Source organism: Monopterus albus, unplaced genomic scaffold (genome assembly GCF_001952655.1).
Source record: "Monopterus albus unplaced genomic scaffold, M_albus_1.0 scaffold178.1, whole genome shotgun sequence".
NCBI lineage: Eukaryota > Metazoa > Chordata > Actinopteri > Synbranchiformes > Synbranchidae > Monopterus > Monopterus albus.
In genome coordinates, this window is record NW_018128058.1 from 644,772 (window position 1) to 659,942 (window position 15,171).

At 40.8% G+C, this 15,171-nt stretch overlaps 1 protein-coding gene across 12 annotated transcripts in view; it reads left to right on the forward strand.

Annotated features, from left to right (window-relative positions):
• magi2a (membrane associated guanylate kinase, WW and PDZ domain containing 2a) overlaps positions 1-15,171 on the forward strand; it is a 201,103-nt gene that overhangs the window by 127,222 nt on the left and 58,710 nt on the right. For all 12 annotated transcript variants that reach the window (XM_020616782.1, XM_020616784.1, XM_020616783.1 and 9 more), the window contains exons 3-5: positions 4,101-4,220; positions 8,607-8,822; positions 10,766-10,976. In XM_020616782.1, the coding sequence (XP_020472438.1) occupies positions 4,101-4,220; positions 8,607-8,822; positions 10,766-10,976 (547 nt within the window). The remainder of the gene's footprint in view (positions 1-4,100; positions 4,221-8,606; positions 8,823-10,765; positions 10,977-15,171) is intronic.

Below are 15,171 nucleotides of genomic sequence, written 5' to 3' on the forward strand. Positions count from 1 at the left end.
GTAGTCGGGCTCACCTCCACGCACAGCTTGGGCTCTGGAACTTTACTCCTCGAGAGAGGCTGGACTCTCTACTACTCTGGAAGACAATAAATGATTCCCATAAATATTTTTCACACATCCAGCTGCAGTAAGAGACAAATGTTATTCACTTGTTCACTATTCACTGTCATGATCTGTTTGTTTTACACTGTCGTCTCTGGAGATTCCTAAAGCTGCAGTAAAGTCTAAAGGTGGATTTATACTTGTGTTTAATAATGCAACAGTTCTTCTCTCGATGCAGGAATTGATTCATAGTTCAGTGTCAGATTTCATCTGTTTGTAGTAGCAGCCCTCTATTATGCATTATCATACCATATCATGCTGTAATTTTGCAGAAGCGCCCAAAGCAATTGTTTACATTCACTTGGTGATATAGACTGATGATGATAAAGTTTGCTTTAACTAGCCACTTTTAAAAGTGAAACTTGCTATGAGAAATGTGATGCTGTTTTTATCAATCACTACAGTTTTACTTGTATGGACATTAATGTGTTTCCTCTTCAATATGTCTGTGGCACGGAAGCGCCCTGAAAGTTGAATGGTTACAGAGCGTGGGAGCCATGTTTGCGTGTCCTCTCCCTCTCTGCCCATGCTTCCTGTGTAAAATCTACTGTCAAATAAAGGCAAAAATGCCCAAACAATAATTGTTGAAACAAAATGCCTTTGACATTTGGTCATGCACAAATTAACCTGCATCGTGCACAAGCAGTGGCACTTATCTGTTGAGTTTTATCAAGTGTGTGTATGCCTTGAGTCCTGTGAATCCCCTATGCATACTCCTTCTATTTAAAACTAGTTCAGAAATGGCAGACCCCGACAGTGACAATGCAATCTACTGTGTATAGAATTATAGATGATTATAACTGTGAAATCCTATGAAGGAAGTGATGTTGAGCTTGTTGGGTGCTGATGTTCAGTGTTTCAAAGACTAAACCTGTGACATTATCAGCTTAATTGTTGCAACTGAGCAGTGGGCAGCCACTTCCTGTTGTCTCATGACATCTCTGCCTGCTAGTGGTTAGAAACTAAAACTAAAAGCTTGAAACCATTAATCACCATCCAAAACTTGTAGGAGAAAACACTGATTGAACTTGACCAATCAGTTCTTGTGGTCTTCATGGCATCTTCCTAGCTGCCTTCCTCTAAGATCCAGCATACATAGATTATGATGTTATGCCATAAACTTAATTTAATCCTGCTCAGTACTTTATTTCTCTGTGCCCTCCTGTCTCCTGGCTAAACAAGAACTTGGCACATCAAAAGGAGGTCTGTGCACAAAACAACAATAACTGTTTTTAACAAGAGCTTCCCCAACTTTTGAATTGGCCCAAATCCAGAAACCTACCTGGGGGGATTTGAGAATCCAGGTTCATGTAGGTAAAAAAAATGATGCAGACAGTATTTAACCTTGAGTTAAAATGAGCACTGTAAATAATGATTCCATACTTTCCAAAAAATATCCAGTACTTTAAAAATCACTGATCAAGAGGCATTGTGGTTGCCTCCTTTTAGAAATTGGCACCTGAGAGAAGTCCCCACCAGCACATGTGGCTAAATATAGTTCTGCAACATCAAAAGTCGTCTTTGAAATGTGTGTGTGCTGCTCAGTCGGTAGCTCTGCCTGCGAGCGAGGCTAAACTGACGAGCATACAGGCCCCCATGCTGACACACAATCAAGAAACACTCCATTGGAGCTGCGACACAAACACTCACACATACATTTTACACAGCAGTGTTCCCTGCTGCTCATTTGTTTCTATAAGCTCTTATAAATTACTCTGTTAGCAGGTTCCAGGTTTGTTTCAGCTTCGAAGGTCGTCGACAGTTCATTTGCTTTATTCCAGATGAGAGTCATGTTTGATAACTTGATTGCTTAGAAAGAAAATGGCTCAGCGATGACTGAATCTCCTGTAGTTCATCTGCTGCAGTCACCACTGGACAAGCTGATCATAAAGCCTTTTGTGGGGTTAGTTTTCCCACTGAAGGACCCACTAATCAGCATATTAACAAAACCTTGGGCAGGCAGTTTAATAAGCTGATTTGGATTCATTTTCTGTTCATTACATTGTTTTATGCAGTCTGGAGAAAGTGGAAACCATATCTCTGGACTATTGGTATGATAAATGATTTGATTAGGTTTAGCTGTTCAACTGAAACATTCATATGAAAAGAGTTTTACTTTTTAGGGGTTTTTATGCCTTTCTTTGACAATGATAGTAGAGATGTCACAGTTAGTAGTGTGAGAGAAAGTTGGGTCAAATGAAAACCAGGGGCCTTGCAGTTTGCAATGGTGGACAGTATCTAAATACATGTATTCAAGTACTGTACTTAAGTACAATTTTGAGGTATCTGTATGTGACTATTTTCATTTTGTCCTACTCCATACTTTGACTTCACTACATTTTAGAGGCAAATATTGTACTTTTTTTCACTACTTTTATTTTATAACTTTAGTTACCAGTTACTTTTCATAACCAGATTATTACAAGTATAATTATATGACTTTATTGATCTCTGCTGGAGAATTCATAAGCTACAGCAGCAACTCACATTATAAGCATCTAAGGCAGTTAAAATTAGCTCCACATTTACCAGCTGCAACATTAAATGTGATGTACACAGTCCAATAATATGATATATTATATTAATGTTAAATGTGCCATTCAGCATAAAGAATACTTTTGCTTTTAGTATTTTAAGTATGTCTGATGTTGATACTTGTACTGTTGTATTCCTGCTTTTACTGAAGTAAGGGATCTGAGTACTTCTTCCATCACAGACAGTTCATAGTTGGGGACTTAACCCATAGGGCAACAGGCCACCCCAGAAGTAATTTTTCAGATCATACATGTTCGTTGGAAAATAATTTTTTCTGTTAAGAACTTTAGGAGCATTTGGGTTTGTTTTTTTTTTTCAGTAAATGGCCAAATGCTACAGAGCCTAATGGTCCAGTGATTCTTTCTATAGACATCAAACTACCTGGACTGAAACCGTTTAGTGATGGATGATGTGCTTCACTGCTCAGAAACAAAGACCTCATTTAGTTTACACCTTTTCATATGGCCAACGTAAGGCTGACATACGGTAAGACAGGTGATAAGAGTTACCAAATGTATATGCCAGTCAGTCATTGTGTGCCTGTATGCAACTGGGAGAACCATGTTTCAGCCTTTAGTCTGAAACATACTGAATCCTTTTGGGACAGTGAAATGAAATGAGCCGCTCCCATCCCTTTTCTTGGTGTTTGAACCAGGGAAAACCAACAATTTTATCCTCTGGGGTCTTAAGTGTCCCCATTTTCCCCAATTTACAGTCTTACACCCAATTCTTTTCACTGATTGGTTCTGTTTATATAGTTGAAAGTGTGATAATCAGTGTTTATTTCAAAACCTGTGTAATTTTTGTCAGTTGCCTTTTTAAAGCCAGATCACAGCACCCCACCTGTAGGGGTGATCAGTGTTCACCTGCTAACTTTAAACCACAGATGGACACTTTATATGCCATAGTGAGAGTATAACAAGTGTGTTTTACTGGCTCCTCACTCAGATGTGAAAACCGATTCAGCACCTCGGGGGTAGAGCGTCTGTGTGTGTTATCACAGCTGGGATCAGTTTTAACAAGTCTAATTAGCACACGGTGATGAGAAAGTGTTTAGTAAGTCATTACTACCTCAGTTTAACATCGTAAACACTTTGACAGACATTGCTTAAGGAAACGGAAGAAAGAATCTGTCAGTGAACAGAAACTGGTAATACAGAGTTTTCATCGCTGCTGTGGTGCAGTCAGCTGGCAGGACTGCAGGGAGCTCTCGACATCCTGTCAGCTCCATGCAACCTCTCTTAATTTCTCCTCTTGGTGTTCCTGCAACAGCCCAGATATTCTGTCTGTTCTATTCTGTGTAAGAAAGAAAACATGGCACTCAAAGCTCAGTCGGGGTCAGTGTGTTCCAGCTCTGGTATGCTGCGAACTTTTTAAAACACTGGCAAAGTCTCCAAACATTCAGCAGTGATGAGGCATTCACAGCCTCAGCAGCTCTAACTCTTCTCGCTTATCTCCTACAGGCACAACCAGGCAGCCTAAGGAAGGAGAGGTCCCAGGGGTGGATTATAATTTTGTGACCATTGACCGGTTTATGGAATTGGAGAAAAGTGGAGCCTTGCTCGAGAGTGGAACATATGAAGGTAAGGATTTAAGTCATACGTACTGTAACAACCAGTGTGATTATGGTTTCTTATTTTTGTGCTTTTAAAAAAAAAAAAACATTTTTATGCAATTTAAGCTTTGACAAAGCACAGCAGCCATTTTTCTATGTGAGTGACAGTGTACACACACACACAAGTCCGCTTCCATCCCTCCATCTTTTAGCTTTGTGGTGACAAGGGTGTCATTAGCCGTGAAAGTGACTGAAAGCAATCTTCTGTAATTTCTGAATGAAGAGAAACCACTGCCCGCACACACACACATTTCCACACAGTTCCTCCATGCTGGCTCTCTGCTGGCTCAGACCTTGAGCTGGAGCTGCAGCGACTCTTCACTTGCCTAATCCAAACAAACAGACACTCGCTATCCTCTCTCTGCTGTGGACAGACAGCCCCGGGGCTCAGATTTTAAACCACTCAAAAACGCAGCTCCTGGTCCGGCTGGCCTCCTTCAACCCTCAGGAGACCCCTGCTTTTATATAGATAACACAGCTAAGTTTCTTCTCTCCCACCAGATTTCAGTCTGTGTTGGCCTACCGCCACTGCAGGAAATGGAAAAAAACTGCAGATAGTCAATTTAATGGTCAATTGCCAGAAGCGATGTTAGATCTCTTCAGCGATGGGAGCTGCTTTCTTCTCGGCCAAGGAGATGCAGTTTCTACTGTGTGATCGCTCGGCCATCATTCAGCGTTTTATATACTGTATATTGAAATAATCTAACAGCTAATTAGATGTGGAAGAATGTGAGGGATTTAAAAGGAAGGCTGTTGTAAAGTTTGAGTTGTTATTACAAACAAGATCAGGCTCTCAGGTACGTGTCCTTTTTGTAAGAGCTGATATCCTCTCTACTGAAGGTAGGTGAGACATGTTTCTAATATTTTGTTCAGAGACATCTGTCTTCTCACCAGCACTTCTCTAGTTGTCACCTTCATAAAGGATAGGATTAATTGTGGGACTATTGAATTAAACTGAATTAGTTTTAGCCGTATGTAATAAACTAGCAACTGACCCTCATTTTAGTAACATGTTCTCTCAATAACTTGCTTTGTCTTTAACTATGCTACTGTTTTAAAGTTTTCCTAAGGAGACTCGGTGTCATGCATGACTTATTTTCTTTGTTTTGGCCACCAAAGTGTCACTGTTTTGGACCCTCACCAGTTTGTACCTCTGCACAACAGTAATTTTCAACAGTAAACATGTCTTTTCCTCTCTGTAGTAGCTTGAATAATGCTGTGTCACTAGCATTCACTTGCCAGATTTTCTGTGTAAATGAGAGAGGTACAGCAGCAGTCATGTGAAAACAAAAATAATCAGTTGTTCAGGCCTCTTGAATCTGCCTGTGCTCCGGGTCAGCTGGTGTGTTTTTTGTCCTTGGACCAACAGACTGGGGAGACTGTGGAAAAATAGCAACAATTTGCAAACTGGATTTAACAATAAATTCCAAAGTGTTACTGTATGTGTGGAGCCTAACTAAAATGTCACATGGGCCAAATCTGGCCCCATTAGTCAGAGCTTTTGCAGAACATTTCAGTGATGCAGTTAGGAGCCAAACATGTTGCCAAAGTTCATCTGCCACTGACCTAAAATCCAAAAGAGAATCATTAGGTGTCTACAAATTAACACCTTTGGTTGTAGTTCCCAATGAGCTGTGAAAGCAACACAATTTGAAGCATGGCAATTGCATGTTTTCTACCAGTGCACAATGAGAGGAAATGTTGACTCCTGTTTTTATATGTAGTTAGGCCTGCAGTGTCATTTTAGGAATGATATTTTCTAAAGCAGTTGCTTTGTACCAACGATTAAACTGATAGTTTTACAGTCATGTTACAAACCCACTTCTCTTTTGTACATTATAAAAGCATCAAACAATGTGATGCTCTTGTCTCTAAATACTTAAAAGTGGTGATTTTAATCAGGCTTTGTCTCCTCTTTCCAGTAATTAGTTTTGGGAATTTGTTATAAAAGACTTCATTTCTTTTTCTCTGTCTTAGTCAGTTTTATCAGCATGTAGGTGAGACAGCAATTCCACCACTTTCTCAAACTTCATAGTCCAGGTTTCTGTGATGCTGTGGGTTATTTAAGTTCACTTGTGGAGCATACTTGCTTCTCAGAGGCAAAACTTCAGCTTGTTAAGGCTCCAGGATTTGTGTCTGTGGTTCGGGGCTTCTAATCCTGACAGTCCTCGTAATCTTTTAACAGCTACTAAGCTCTGTGCTTCATTGCAGGCTTCAGAACTTTAACATAATGTTTCAGTAGGTCTTTCAATAGTGGAGGAAAACACCAGCTGATGGTTTGTACATATCTCTGGCTATTCATCTGTGTTGGAGTTTGTTTGTACTGCTCAGTCCCAGTGCATTCAAAAGATATCAGTGTATTTTAGTTTTCTCATGTCTGACTGATCAGCTAGTAGGGCTGAGGACATAGCTCCAAGCTAATCTAATAGCAAGCTTTAGAGTAGGTGAACTAGTCCAGACCTAAACTGTGGCTGATGGAAAGTGAAGTTGGCTGTGACCACCAAGGTCTTCAGCTGTCTTTCAAACTCAGGTTAAATAAAACCCCAGAGGGAGTTGCAGTGTCTGATCTTAAAAAAAAGAGAGAAGAAGAAGAAACATCTCTCATCATGATTCAATACCTCACTCCAGTATCTGAGTCTCAAGCATAAAATTTTGCTCTTGTTATGTGAAAACCTCCAAAATGTCAAATTTAGTTAAAAATAACAGTGTAGTGTTCAGCTTGCCAACCATATCGTTTGCTGTGTTTTCACTTGGCTTGTTTTAACAATCCTCAACCCACAGAGACACAAGCAGCGTTTTAATTTGAAGGGTCAATGTACCCCTAAAAAGCACAAATTCCCACTTGACCCTACCCAGATAAAGTCAGGTTTATCTGTTCAGAAATATTCACTGCTGAGATTTCAATACAAAGGAATTAAATGAAAAATGACATTTGAAAAGCTCAACACTTAAATATCTTTCCATAAACAATGTCTACATTATTCACTGAATTCAGAACTTTTGTGTTCTACCTTTTGAGGAAATAAGAAAATCTTTATGGTGTCCCATAAAGTGAAAAGGACTCTACTGTAAATCCCCAAACATTACATTATTAGGCGTCACGATGACTGATGGAGAGTGTCGGAGGTGCTGGTCTGCCACCAGCCAGACAATCTGAGGGACAGTAACATGTAAAATCAACATAGAAGACTGTGGAAGGGGCTGTTGACTCAGAGCCAAGTAGAAAAAAAAAAACTGCAGTTCCCAGAGGCACTTAGTTGGCTCTGACCAGAAACTGAGACGTAGAGAGAGATACAGTGATTATTCAGTTGTGAAACACAGTCATACAGTATGCCAGGGAAGTCTGTGCATGGTCTGGTGAGTGATTGATTTGCAGAGGAGAAAACTGAGGAAACAAACATCTTCCAAAAATGTGTCACGTTTGTTTAGGATGGGGCATGTGTATATGTCAAAATGCCTGCCTTTGTAAATATGTGTTGCTTTGTGCAGATCTTAGAACTGTTGTAATATTAAAACATGTAATTTTGAGTGCCCAGCTTGTGTGTTCATGGATCAGCTGGCTTTAACATGGAACAGGATATCGAGTGCACAGAACACCTCATCCTCCCTGTGGAGGGTTTAATCCACAATTCTCACTCCTCTAGTCTTTACTTTCTTTACGCCATAGTTTTCTCTGCTGTATCTTTGCTTTTGTTTTCTTCAGTCTTTCACTCTTGCTCGGTCTCTTTACATTATGTGTATTTATTTTAGCATTACTGCTCTGTTTACCTTTAGTTTTATTGAACTAAAATGTATATTTTATTCAGAAATTCTGTGTGACTTGGTGTAGCCTAGACTGTTAGACTGAGCCAGTGGTGCTTTGAGTTAAGCACTAACAGTATTTTAACATACTGATGGTTAAGCAGGTATAAAGTTCCTTGTTTATCATCTTAGTTTAGCCTGCTAGCATGCTAGTGTTTGATCATTTGGCAGTGCAGCTGGGGCGAATGGGAATGTCTTTAGTTTTGTACATATTTGTGTTGGACAATTTCTGGTGACAACAACATGATTGCAATTCATCCTCTAGGGACCTGGAATATCTATAGTAAATTTCAGTTCACCCAGTAGCTGTCGAGATATGTCATTCAGAACAACAATTTTTACCTCATGGTGGTGGAGAGGAAAAGTGAGGGGGTTACCATTATTAGGATTCATCCTCTTAGACTAGTGGATGTCTTGAGTTTTTCAGAGTCTAGATCAAAGTGTTGGACTGGCCTACCAACAGGCAGACATGCAGCAGATGTAAGCGTTTAATGTAGCATATAAAAATGACTTTGGTTTAAATGTCTCCCACTCTTCATCCTCTCTATTCCAGATAACTTTTATGGCACCCCAAAACCTCCTGCTGAGCCGAGTACTCTGCTGCTGAATGTAACGGACCAGCTGCTGCCGGGCGCCAGACCCAGCTCTGAAGGCAAGAGGAAGCGTAACAAGTCCGTCAGCAACATGGAGAAAGCCAGCATTGAGCCCCCTGAGGAGGAGGAAGAGGAGAGACCTGTTGTTAATGGCAACGGCGTCGCTGTCACACCAGGTTAGCCGTGACAGTGACCTCTACAGACGCAGACGCAGAGGTCGCTCGAGCCAGGAATCTTGTTATGACAGCTAGGGTAGAGGTCATGCTCCGGGTCAGGCTGATCCGTAGGTGTTGATGATCTTGTTTAAGTCATAGCAACAGTCTCTTCTGTAGTGGTTGCCTAGCAACAGAGACATTAACAGATTGCAGGTTGGTTTTTTTTGTTTGTTTTTTTTTTTGGAAAATAATTTTGTAGCAGATAATCACTTTTAATTGGTTAGACAAATATCTTTCATTCACCCTCACAGTCCAAACTGGGTATGATGAAAGTATTTGTGCTATTGCTCATGAGAATTTGATTATCATTATTGAGCCCAGATAGCCAGAGGGCGTACATATACAGTATATTACTCTCACACTTCTCGGACAACCCTGTCCAAACTATTGCTCTCCTCCCTGTCAACTCTGAACATGGGCAGTGGAAACATTTAACATGGCACAGACAAGGCCAAATCTAAGATAAGATGTAAGATAATGTACAAAGATGTTTCTGTGCAGGTATTTACCTTCAGTAGCAACAGTCAGACTGAGACTCAGCTGAATGTACCTTTAACTGTGTGCAGTGTACAGTATATACTAAATGTCCAAATATGCACACACACACACACGTTAACACACACAGAAACCCTTTTGAATGTGCCCCATGATCATATGAAAGGATAATCATAAAAGAGGCATTATGAGTTAGATTTCTTGATTCCAAATCCAAAACCATGCCTGGGTCCGGTGACTTTCTGAGCTTGTTTCATAGCCACAGGGCAGCAAGTTTCTATCAGCACGACACCAGTCAGAGCAGCAGGAAAATCCAGACAGTTTGATTACTGGTCCCAATTAATGCCGGAGATTACCTTTTTTTTTTTTTTTTTTTTTTTACTAAATTATTACTGTTTTTTTAGTCATATGTACAATTTTTAAAGAACCGTGGTATTTTGAGAAAATAAGTTTGGTGAAAGGATGAGATTTTGGTTTTCCTATCACAAGGAGCTCAAACAAGGTAGGAATCTTAAATCTTAATTAATAGAAAACACAAATAAATTCAGTTGTGTTTATAATTGAGGTCATAGTTAATGGTGGTGTTATGCTGGACTACTTTATATTCAGAGATGTCTCTATATTTTTGTCCCCCTCCAGCTACATACATGAGAGGGTCAGACTATTAGGCCAGTTATTCTCCCTCTTAGACCTCGAAGACCAAATGTATGCACCTCCAGTAACATGAGTGTTAATTGACTTATTTAATATTTGGAATGGGCACTGCGTAAAGCCCAGACAAGGAGCATATAAAAACCTTTTTGAATTAAACCATTTGTTAAAGCTGGGGTCTCCATTCACAAGAAATTCTCATAAAAAAATCAAACCATAAAGGTGATAAACAGTTTAAACTGTGTTCGCAGCCTCAGCGGGCTCTGTGATCGAAGCAGATAGCTGCCACGCTCTTGCCCTCCCATCTCTGTCTCATGCTTTCACTTGTCCCCTCTCCACTTCTCTCCACCAGCCATTTCCTCTGGGAAGCACACATCTCTTTCTCTTTCTTCTATACACATCATTTTCCTCTTTCTAACATGTTCACACACTGCCACAACTCAAACTAGGGCATCACATCCTACTTTTCCTTCATTCTCTATTGTCTCCTCTGCTTTATTTGTCTCTCCATCTTGTTAACTTCAGTCATTCCTTTTCTTCTCTTCACCTCTCTCCCATCTTTCCCCCGAGTCCTCTCCTCCTCTCACCTTCTTCTAATTACCCTTTCCTTTTTTTCTGTCTCCAAACAAACAAAAAGTCCATTCTCCCAGGCTGCTGACCCCCCTTTTCCCCTCTCTTGTCTTTCACTATCCTCATCCCCCTTTCTCCCTTGAGTGATAAAGTGGTGCCTGACTCATCGTGCCCTGTTTTCACCTCAGAGTCGAGCGAACATGAGGATAAGAGCACAGACGCTTCAGGTGACATCGCCCTGCAGATCAGCGCAGCCGAGGCCACCAGTGAGGTGCCCAAAGACGAAGGACAGTCCCCAAAGACTATGTTACCCAAACCAGAGGAGAATGACGAGCTAGGGCCGCTGCCGGACAACTGGGAGATGGCATACACTGAGAAAGGAGAAGTCTACTTCATAGAGTAAGTGTCATGGTTACATCTAACCCTCATCCAGGGTTGTCAGAATATGTATCACATCCAGACATTTCAGTCTCTCACATACTCAAAATACACAAAATGAACGTTGAAAATACAGATTCAGCAAAAGTAGACAATCTCTTTAGACATCTTTAAGGTGGAAAAAAGCTACTTCAGTGGGGTGAAAAGTAACAAAACATATATTTCAAAAGCAAGGTTTGTTCCTATTAAACAAATAGAAAGTCACTTTCGGCTTTTCCTGTTTTAGGGGTCAGCACAGCGAATCGTCACACTGACGACTCGCATGTTGACATTTGGCACGTGTTTTACACTGGATACCCTTCCTGACGCAACCCGGATTCGAACCTGGTGCGCAGCACTCTCGCCGCTTAAGCACTAGCCTACCAGGGACGGCTGTTCCTATTAAACAAATAAATCCAAATAATTAGTTTGTTTCGAGAATCTCAAAAAACCGTTGCAAGCTGAGGCACCAAAGGCAGCCGTAGGCTAATTTTTGGCCTTTTTGTGGCCTTACCAGCTTGTTTTTTTGTAGTGTGGGTTAAGAACTGCACAACACTGTTTAGTTTTGACAAAGCTGTACTGCAGTTTTAGTGTTATCAGTAAAAAACAATGTAAAAATATGAACCAAAGTAACTTAAAGACTTGTAGTAAGTAAACCTGCCTTAAATCCTCTAGTGTGTGGGTCTGTTGCTGTGCAAATGATTTCCAAATGCTCAAAATGAGTGTTTAGCTGGGGAATCAAACAGACCCACAGACAGCTCAGTGCCTTTATAGAGTAGTAGAAAAACAAGAAATACACATTTCAAATATCACTTTCCTCTGAAAGTTACCATAGTAAGAATAAAACATACATAAAACATCATCAAACCCACAGCTATTGTAGTAGAACATGCTAGAAAGTTTGCTAGCTTTCAGCAGTGCTAGCTTGGCCACCTCCATCAGTCATGTTACCCTCTTCCTGTAACTTATTGACCGAAGACCTGAGTGACTTGATTATACGAAGTAACATCTAAATTTACTTCTCTATTTCCCTTCTGTATACACATAATTGATGCTTGGTGGTGTAATGAGATTTCAAGGTCTCCAGAAATAACCCGCTACTCAGAGCTTTTACACAAGCTCTAAAGTTTAATTCAGTGGAGATTTTAGTTCTTTACGGATGCTGTAAAATCTTGGAGGCGAGGCTTCCTCACATCAGACTAACAGACTTGCTGTGTGTCTTGGCTGTGGTGTGGAGGGAATTGGATGTGCATGTATGTGGATATGGGTTCAATACCATCAACTAATGTAGCCAGAAGAGGAAATTATTAAGTTTTTATTGCATCATTTAATCATTTCTGTACTTAGGCTAAATTTCTCCACAGCACTGGCTGAATCCCAGTGCACTTGAATGCATCATAAACCTTCAGAAGCTGCACAGTAACACCAAAGAGATGCAACAGTGTTGTCATCCAGCCAGGCCCATGCTGCCTCTTCATGTCTATTTGCCACAGAGGCAGACTTTTAATTCCTTCCGCTGCAGAAGATTCACCATATGTCTCCTCCCCCAGACAGAGAAACCTCATGCTCCCACATCAAGAACATTACACAACTAATGCAGTTAGTCCGCTGAACTTACAGCTTCAACTGTGGGTTTTTTTTCTAGATGCAAGTGATGTTGTGCCAAAGTGACAGCGGTTGCCAAGAGGATGTTTGCCTTTGATTGGCCTCCACATGAGATCAATTTGTTTACCTACAGCCCTTGAAATGAGGTGGCTGAGGAGAGGAATAGAAGAGGAAGGTGGGAGGAAAAGAAAGTGATAGTGATTAAAAATAGTAATGGCTGGAAAAAGAGAAGGTGAAAGGGAGGACAAGGAGGAGAGAGAGGAGTAGTAAATTTTTATACTATAAATAGTAATGGCAGGCAATAGAGGACAGGAAGGAAGAGGAAGACAAGCCCCAGAGGATGAGGACAGGGGAAAACAAACAAGAAGGATTAAGGAAAAAGATTTAAAAGAAACTGACTTTACTTAAAAATGCACTTTTATTTAGCTCAGTATTTGGCATGGGCCTTAATCGCCCACTTTTATCTACTTTTATCTGCCTCTATCTCAGTCTTCTGTTCCTAGTTCTGGGGATGGCAGTGGAGTGATGCTGCCGTTTTGGCCCTGACTGAAATATCTCAACAACTTTTGGATAGATTGCCATGAGTTCTTTTTTTAACAAATATTCATGGTCTCCAGAGAATGAATCCTAATGATTGTGGTGATGCCCTCACTTTTGTTGTAGTACCAGCAGCAGGTCAAATTTTTCACTTATCATGACACCATCATCATAAAATGTTTGGTCCTGAGTGAATAGTCTCAACTCCTGGATAGATTTTAACTATATTTGGTGACCACATACATTACATGTCCCGTTCAGATTGATTGTCAGGTCAGCGATTTTATATACTGTATCAAATAATTTGCTGTATGATCAAATGTCAAACGACCTCACAGAACTACAGAAACTTAGGGGGATAGTTATGAAGCCTTTCGCAAATTACAATCAGATGCGCAAAAAAAAAGAAAAGCATTTCAGAACTGCAGTCACGCAGTCTCCTACCAGTCAGATCATCTTTAATTTAATTCAGTGAAGCATGGTTTGACCTGAAGGCCTGTAGAAGTCGCTCACATTCTCCTCTGGCGAGCAATGTGATTTACAGACACCCTATCTCTCCTTAAACATTTTCTTAATTCTGACAAGATCTCAGATGACCAAGAGCTGCCACGCTGAGATTTCACACATGCTTTGTTCTGACATTAAATGTCAGGTGTACAGTAGTTCCCTCTGTCGCAGTGGTGGTAAATCAGGCACTTAGAGTATGTATTTCCATTCTCTCCTCCCTTATTTTTTCATCTCTGAACAGGAGCGCCTTAAAATACATATCGCATGAGACCAGATGCGTAAATTCCTGTGGTGTCTCTTTTCTTCTGCTTCTCCAGCACAACCCTTCACTGCAGCCCCTTAGTAAATATGAACTAAATATGCAGTTCCACTGTTTTGCGCCACAAAATGAGCCGCAAACCTTTTTTTATCTTGTCTATTCTAATCTTTAGATTAACAATGAGTAAACCGTAATGTGAAATGTGTCACTCACTGACAAACCCACATAGGTTTAACACCCACCTACAGGTTTTTGCTGCATTTTGGCCTCTTTTAGCTCATTGTTTTAGTGTAATGGCTCACTACATATGCTCTCATCAACCTCTCTCCATCTGTAGAAAGCAGCTGTTGTCACAAAAAAGCTCCAAATGACAGATGGAGAAAGACAGTTAACACCTAGCTGGTGGAAAAAATTCAACCTCTTGTAACCGGTGAGCTGGATATTTTTCACTGGAGACCAAATCTGAGGTGCGAAAGGGGGAATCACTTTGGATTTATGTCAATCAGGTGACAGACACATGACTCCAGTGAGATGATCATGTTTCTGTGTGTCTGCTGGATGTGTAAAAGAAGCAGCTGTTTCATAACTTGTGTCAGTGGTGGATTTCTTCAAAAATGAACAGATGAAGCTTTAACATTTGAAAGTTTTCATGTTCAGCACAAGTTTTAAGTTTCTGACTCTAGATTGTCGCTCTCTGCCACCTGTGCGTTGCCGTGTCCTCCTTTTTGTATATGTTTGATCTCTAGTTGCAAACTAAATGTCCTTTGGGGAAACAAAAAGGTTTTGGTTGAAAGCACTGAGAAGAACAAAGATACAAGGAGGCCCTGTTCACTGCCCCTCTTCCTCCTCCTTTTCAACTTGTTTTTTTTTTACTGTAGGCACTTTGTGCTCCACCCCACCCTTCCTCGCCCTCTCTCACCCTTCCTCTCCCTGCTGTTGTTCTATCATCATGAAGGGAGGCCATTGTGGCGCCAGAGCTTCAGATGAGCTGTGGAAATGCCTGGCACATCATTACATGCGATCTAGATCCAGTTCTCTGCCTGAGGCTCTGGAAGAATCTGCGCAGCCCACAGCTGTTCCCCTCCATCACGCCTTCACTCAGCCCTCTATCCTTTTCTACCCCCTATCCTCCCCTCCTCCTTTGCCTACTTACAGAGAGACAGTAAGCAAATTAAAAGTATTGATTGCCATTTTGTTGAGCTAAAGCTTTTTCTGCTCCCCATCTCTCTTGTCACCTTTTTGAGGCAAACACAAGGCAGTCTCATCATT